The sequence below is a fragment of the Alosa pseudoharengus genome, unplaced genomic scaffold (assembly GCF_046254945.1).
Source record: "Alosa pseudoharengus isolate Yale_2024_CS ecotype anadromous, Long Island Sound unplaced genomic scaffold, YU_APseudo_1.1 YU_APseudo_1.1_scf_6, whole genome shotgun sequence".
Classification (NCBI taxonomy): domain Eukaryota; kingdom Metazoa; phylum Chordata; class Actinopteri; order Clupeiformes; family Clupeidae; genus Alosa; species Alosa pseudoharengus.
The window spans coordinates 33307672-33314839 of NW_027468848.1; the positions used below are offsets into that span (position 1 = coordinate 33307672).

The 7168-nt window shown below is 38.5% G+C and overlaps 1 protein-coding gene across 1 annotated transcript; it reads right to left on the reverse strand.

Moving 5' to 3' along the window:
* Positions 1–218: 218 nt before the first annotated feature.
* Positions 219–4851, reverse strand: tesca (tescalcin a). Its single transcript, XM_076270414.1, has 8 exons — positions 4752–4851; positions 3700–3769; positions 3392–3472; positions 3107–3246; positions 2736–2797; positions 2531–2638; positions 2036–2083; positions 219–1934 (listed from the first exon to the last, which is right to left on the reverse strand). The coding sequence occupies exons 1-8, from the start codon at positions 4804–4806 to the stop codon at positions 1851–1853; spliced, it is 648 nt and encodes a 215-aa protein (XP_076126529.1). The 5' UTR covers positions 4807–4851; the 3' UTR covers positions 219–1850.
* Between the last annotated feature and the right edge of the window lie 2317 nt (positions 4852–7168).

Genomic DNA, 7168 nt, shown 5'->3' on the forward strand with positions numbered 1-7168 from the left:
CGAAGCACAAACCTCCACATCCCAGACAGAAAAGGGCTCTGAGGAGAAATCCAAGAAACAGAACATGTTTGCCAGATTCTTTTCATCCATCTCCAAGTCTGTATGGAAATGCTTTAAAAAGTGCAGAAGAACCTAATTTTTCATTTTCATTTTTTTTTTGTTATTTATTTTCTTTTATTTTGTTTTAACATTTTCAATAAAACAAATAAACCATAATATGTTTTTGATGCTTTTTAATGATGTGCAGCACAGATGCATTACAAAAAAATACCACATTGGGGTGCCATTTCACAATGAAAGGTTACACTGTTACCCTCAGTCTTTTCTCCCAAAATCAAATGGCACAATCCATATACATTAGTAGTTCTTAGTAATGCATAATATGGGTTCATGGGTTCTATTTTCATGCACATTTAAATTAAACATGTTAACTATTAATGGTAACTGGACTGGTATATTGGTAAGCATGCAATTACTAAGACCATACACTCAGTCTCATTTTGTTTTCATCAAATGCATTTAATTTGTACATGTTAATATACTGTATATAGCATTATGTTGATTATTAACAAAAAATGTTCATCAAAGGGACAAATGAATGGAAGGTCTTGAACACATCCACACAGTTGGCCATATCCAGGCAGACTAGCAGACTGACTGAGAAATACAGACTTCATTCATCTTCATTCACCGAAGAAAATGTAGGAACAACATTTGTTAGAGCTTATATGCATCTAATACATTTAATCTCTTCAAAAGTATTCTGGATGGCAATGTTAAAAAAAAAAAAAAAATTGGAATTGACACATGCATGTTAATGAGCGATGCATGTGTCATTGGTCTCATGTTTCATACATTTGCAGGACAGACAGACCCTAATTAAAATGCCTGCTCTGGTAGAGGAATCTAAACCAGTAGTCACATAATTGCCAATTTAGTTAAAATACTAGAAAATTACATGAATGATGTGTTATTGAGCTATACTTACCAGGAGACTGGAAGTACAGTACCTGCGGTAGATTTTTAGGGACAATTATAGAAAGACAACCAGGCAAGTCACCACAATGGCATTCTGTACCTATGCTCTAGTCTGTAGTGAGCAGTTCAGCTGATTCTTTATCAATCTTTCCATTGTTTGTTTCCAAACTGTTTCCAAAGATACAGAGCTCAGCCTCAGGCATATAGTTGATTTGTTTTCCCACCTTTCCGCCTGGTATAACTAATTCTACAAAAGCTTATTAGACCATGGTAGATAACAGTGACTGGCTGGAGCTAGGTACAGTCACATGACTCATGGAGTTCAAAAAAATTGAGGATCACGTATGAAAATCCATTGTGCTTGCATGAACCATTTTAGTTTCAATTGTAGCATGCAGACTGTATGATTTACCCTTTCTTGAGGACTTAACCATACCAAATACATTTGGAGACAGAAGATGAGTGTTTTTTTAAACAAAACAAAATGAATTACTATGAATTAGTATTATGAAGTGTATCTCAATAATATAATAATGAGCTTCAGTTTACTTTCATGGCACTGGGGAAATCAGTCCATCAAAATGTCCTTTCATGTGGGCTACTTTGAACTCAGCACAAAAAAAAGACAAAGCCCCTGAATGCCAGTCTCACTCTGAGAAAATGTTTGACTAGCAAAAGGTCATGTGAACTTCTTCAAGCAGTTGGGCTGCCCGAGGTGTTTACATAATTCTGAAGCTGTATGCAGGCACAACGAGGGCAATGCCAGTGGAAGGAACGAGGAAGACGAGGGGGGTGGGGGCATGGATGCTAAATTTAGGGTTTCATCTGGGAGAATATCGGAGTTGCTGCAGACAAACACTACAGGAGAGGCCTCATTTCCCACAGCGCATTGTAGTTGTGTCCATCTGCAGGAAGCGAACATTCATCTTTGTCTCAATCTGTACACCTTTTAGTATCTGTAAAAAATATTAAGGGGTTAAACATTAAGTCACATTCCCAGAGATATATCTATAGAATCATAATAAATGTTACAGAAAAAGAAAGTTGTATAACATACCTGCTGAAATTGTTCAAATGTGATTCCTTCATAGACTTCATGAGGCTCCTGAAAACAGAAAAGCAAATGGACTGCCACAGTTACTCCCAAGAGGCTGTACTAGAATCCCATATGAATGGCACGGGCACACTTTACTGAAAGTCCACATCGCCAGATGCTCAGATTCAACAAACTATCTGTTGGCACTCTGTTATAACCACAGTTTATGGTTAACGTTAAGGTCTGGGGTTAAGAAGACATTCATTAATTGTTCAACAACAATTTTACATATTGAACTTGAATCTTAACAGATGATCTGTTAAGACTCTGTGGGCAGACTAAATGAAAGTGTTACAACTAGGCCTACTATATTTGAGACATGATGATGACACCTCTTCATTGGCAATACGACATCTCTTCAAATAGTCCACAGTGTGCAGCCTGACCCAAATAGCACTTCCATCTTTAGTCTAGTTCAACACCATTTGAGTTATGAGAATGAGAGGGTGGCAATACCATGTGTCCAACTGTTATTCTCGCAACCTCCAACATGGCTGCGTCAGCAATGGCTAGGGCGGTGTCTTGCTCAAGGGTTTCACAAGTGGAGAGAAGTTTTTCAACCAGCTGCAGAGAGACAGGTTCAACACACACCAATAAGGGCCTGAGGTGTTAAGAGATGAATCATATCATGGCTGCATGCAGACCTCAATGACTGACTCACGTGTCTGTACTCCTCAAGTGTTATGGTCCCGTCATTATCCGTATCATGCATGTTGAATAGAACTAGAGAGGTGGGGAGAAATGTTCAAATAAGTGTTTTAAGTGCTCTGGTTAGTGCCACACCACTGACTCTATCGTGCTGGCAAATCTTGTACCCTAAGGGGAGGTTCCTGAATAAAGCAGGATATAGACTTCCTGCTTGTGCCTTCTAAAGGAAGAAAGATGGATTATTTTGTGTTGTTTACAGACAAAAATCCAATGTGCACAGAGGTGATAGGGTGTGGTGGGTGGCAAATAATTGAAAACAATAAAGGCCTTTCTGTAAGATTTGAGTATGGTTTACTGCCATCACAGATATAATTCTATTCTTACAGCGAAGCTTCTCTGTCCTCACGTCCTCTGTATCTTCATCTGTGAGCTTCTTATTTGGGAGTTTGAAGTGAGACATCACCATCAGGAACTCTTCAAAACCAATCTCCTCAACTAAACCCACCTCATGCTTTCCAAAGTTTCTATAGGAAGAGACACAGCATTCTATAACAAGATCATTGTCTGTTATCTCTTTCAAAAAAACATTTGGTGTTTGTCTGTGCTGGAAAATGTACCATGTTTTCTAGTTTCACACACTAAACCTGGTTCCCTGTTGTTATTACGTACCTTTTGTCAAAAAAGGCTTTCACAATTTGGCCCTTTATTGGGTTGAGAGAAAGATGAGACACCTTCTCAAAGTCTTCCTGTCTGTAAAATATAAGAACTAAATCTTTCAAAATGTCAACTTCAAGCGTATAGATATTTGAACAACCTTTTAAAAGTCATTTTGCAATCATTTCTTTTTTTAAGGATTCTTAATTTGTTATTTCATTATGCATAGACAAGCTTAAAAAATTCAATAATAATTCAATCTGAATAGGGCCTTGGCTTTTTTTGCACAATATGTCATTAAATGTAATGTAATTTATTGGTACCTTAAAGTTTCTTGATGGTTGGTCAACCACGTGAACCTTTGGTGCAAGTTTTTGATCTGGTCCAAACTGACTGTATACAAAGCAACACAGCAAATTACAAATGTTATGGTTGGAAACATTGACTCTGTGTTTATTCAACAACCTTTCCTCCTGAATGCGCTGACAGGCAGAGCCATGCTATAAAATCTGTGCTTTCTCTCACAGTGACCTGTTTTTAGCCTGCACTCAAAAATGCAATTTAATAATTAACCACTCAGATAAAGATAATGGCTCCTGTAATGGCTCCTATTGTCCTCAGTGACCTTATCTGGTGACTAGCAGTAAGAAACTCAATAACTTAAAAACTATATGATAACCCTGTGTTGTGTAGAACTATCAAGTTAACACACACACAAATGCAATGCTATTCGGAGAATAATAAAAAGCCTGTCCACAAAAGTCTAATATTTTGGCTTCCAAGCATAAAATAAAATCTTTGTCTGAGCATTTACATATTTAGTCATCAAAGGAATAGTTATTTGATGCATGATAAGCAATTCAAGAAGTAATGCCAAATCATTAGAGAATCATACACAGAGCCATATAAAGGTGGCTCTGGGCATACATATACACCTCTTAAGTGGATTGGGCTTTTAAGAGTATGTGGACATATCACTGGCTGGACACACTGATATATTATTTAATGCCCCCCCCCCCCCCCCCCCCCCGGAAAACAATCTGAGCTCCAGGCTACGAATACGAGCGCGGGTCTGAGGACGTGTAAGGACGATAAGTTTACAGTCAGTATGACACTAATAACTGACAGAATGTTGACACGTCTTGAAGCAGTAGGCCTACTTCCTAACTTTGCACTTAACGAATATGTTCTGGTGTCAGCATCATTAAGACTATTAGAACTGACACTACACTGAATTGTTAAGGACAAACGGTAGCCCTGCGTGATATTTCGAGAAATCGGAGACTTCCTAAATAATGTAGCGTAGCCTAGCCTACTTTGCCACATTTAGGTTTAGCATATTCCACAGATGAAAAAAATAAACGAGTGTACTTACAACCAGTCCTGTCTGCAAGATCTTTAAACTCATGCTCAGATTGAGAGGCTCCCATGTTGTTAGCCAGTGACAGAATAGGACATAATATGTCGCGGGGCGTTGGACTGGCACCCGCAGCAACAGGTGAGTCAGTGCGTATTACCATCATAAACACTGGAGCTCCAATACAGTGCTGATAAGACTATCTTTACCGAAGTTAGCACAGGTTATTGAACAACATTTCTTCGAAGAAGTTTTGGTCTATACCTAAAAAGCCTGCAGATCTGATAAAAGTTTTCAAGCATGCGACTTTTGGCAAAATTGTCGGCCGTGTCATTAAGGCTTGTTTGGTGAGAGCAAACTGTCAACTTGTTAGCGTTGCATCACCTGCTGAGATGGCATCCTCAGAATTATATCATGGATGTTTATTTATTTATTCAGTCCAAATGCTTTACAGACTCTTTATTACCAATCTCACATAGACTACTATGAATGAGGCTGAAGTAGTTATCTCTATAGGTGAATTCTCTTTTCTTCCTATAGGACTACTATGTGAGTAAAATTTGCTTGGCAGTTAGTTGTATTGATGGCACACCAAAGAAGATGCAAAATAAGTTGGTTATGCGCCTCTGCCCTCTCATTCTGTTGTTCTCTTTTGCTATGTGTGATCTGCAGGAGAACTGCATAGTCTAGGCCACTAGAGGACAGTATGGTTGCATGGAGATGGAATCAAGGCAGCACTGAGGGACTGGACACACATTGGACTAACAGCAGACACAGAGATTGAAGGATATACAGTATTGTGAAACTATTAAAGGAACACGCCACCCATAATCAGTAGTAATATACAGCGGAGAAAATAAGTATTGAACACGTCAACATTTTTTTCAGTAAGTATACTTCCAGTGAGGCTATTCGCATGAAATTTTCACCAGACATTAGTATTAACTTAGGTAATCCACACATATATAAAAATCCAAACATGAATGTCTAAAAGTAGAGTTATGAGTAAAAAAGTGGAATGGCACAGGGAAAAAGTATTGAACACACTAAGAAAAAGCAGTACACAAAGGCAAGGAATGGCAAGGAACAAACTGGAATCTATAAGTATTTAGAGAAATTATCCCTCCTATCTGTGCAAATTGATATAAACTGGGTTAGTACATACTGGTGGGCTATAAAAAGGTTTTTTGTTACCAAGGTGTCACACAAGAAACATTTCATGATGGGCAAAAGCAAAGAGCCCTCCCAAGACCTTTGCAACCTTATTGTTGCAAAACATATCAATGGAACTGGTTACAGATGCACTTCAAAACTTCTGAATCATCCAGCAAGCAGTATTGGAGCCATTATCTGCAAGTGGAAGGAACATCAATGCATCATCAACTGGCCATGCACAGGATCTCCTTGCAAGATTTCTGACCAGGAAGTCAGAAGGATAGTCAGAAGTGTAGCCGAAGATCCAAGGACCACTCAGAGAAAGCTCCAGAAAGACTTGGAGGCAGCAGGTACAATTTTTACAGTGAAAATCATAGGTAATGCACTCCACCACCATGGCCTCTACGCACGCTCATCCCGCATGACTCTTTTGCTGAAGAAAAACATGTCAAACCTCGTTGAAAGTTTGCTACACAACATTTGGACAATCCTATGCAATACTGAGAGAATGTATTCTGGTTAAAAATGTAACTTTTCGGATGTCATACTACACACAATATTTGGAGGAGAAATGGCACTGTGCATCACCCTAAAAATACCCTACCAACAGTGAGGTTTGGAGGTGGTGACATCATGGTGTGGGCTGTTTTTCATCTCATGGTACTAGCAGACTTCATACAGTTGAAGGAATGATGAATGGAGTCATTTTTTTCTGGGAGAATCTTTACATCCACCAGGATGATGAGGATGAGACATGGCTAGACCTTCCAGCAGGACAATGATCCTAACCATTCAGCAAAGGAAACTTTCAATTGGTTTCAGAGAAAGGAAATCAAGGCCCTGACTTCAATTCAATTGAACAGTTTTGGAAGTTAACTAAAGATCAGGATTTACAAGAGGGACCCCTGAAATCTTCAATATTAAAGGACTATCTGTTTAAAAGAATGGGCCAAACTCACACCAGAATACTCTGACTGATTAGTTTCATCATACAGGAAATACCTTGAAGCTGTCATTACGAATAAAGGCTTTTCCACAAAGTATTTAAGAAATTTCAGCAGGCGTGTTCAATACTTTTTTCCTGTGTCATTCCACTTTATTGCACATAACTCTACCTATGGACTTTAATGTTTGGATTTTTTTATATGGGTGGATTATCTGAGTTAATACTAATGTCTGGTGAAAATTTCATGCAAATAGCCTCATTGGAAGTATACTTACTGAAACAAATGTTGACGTGTTCAATACTTATTTTCCCCGCTGTATGTTCTTACCTTAAC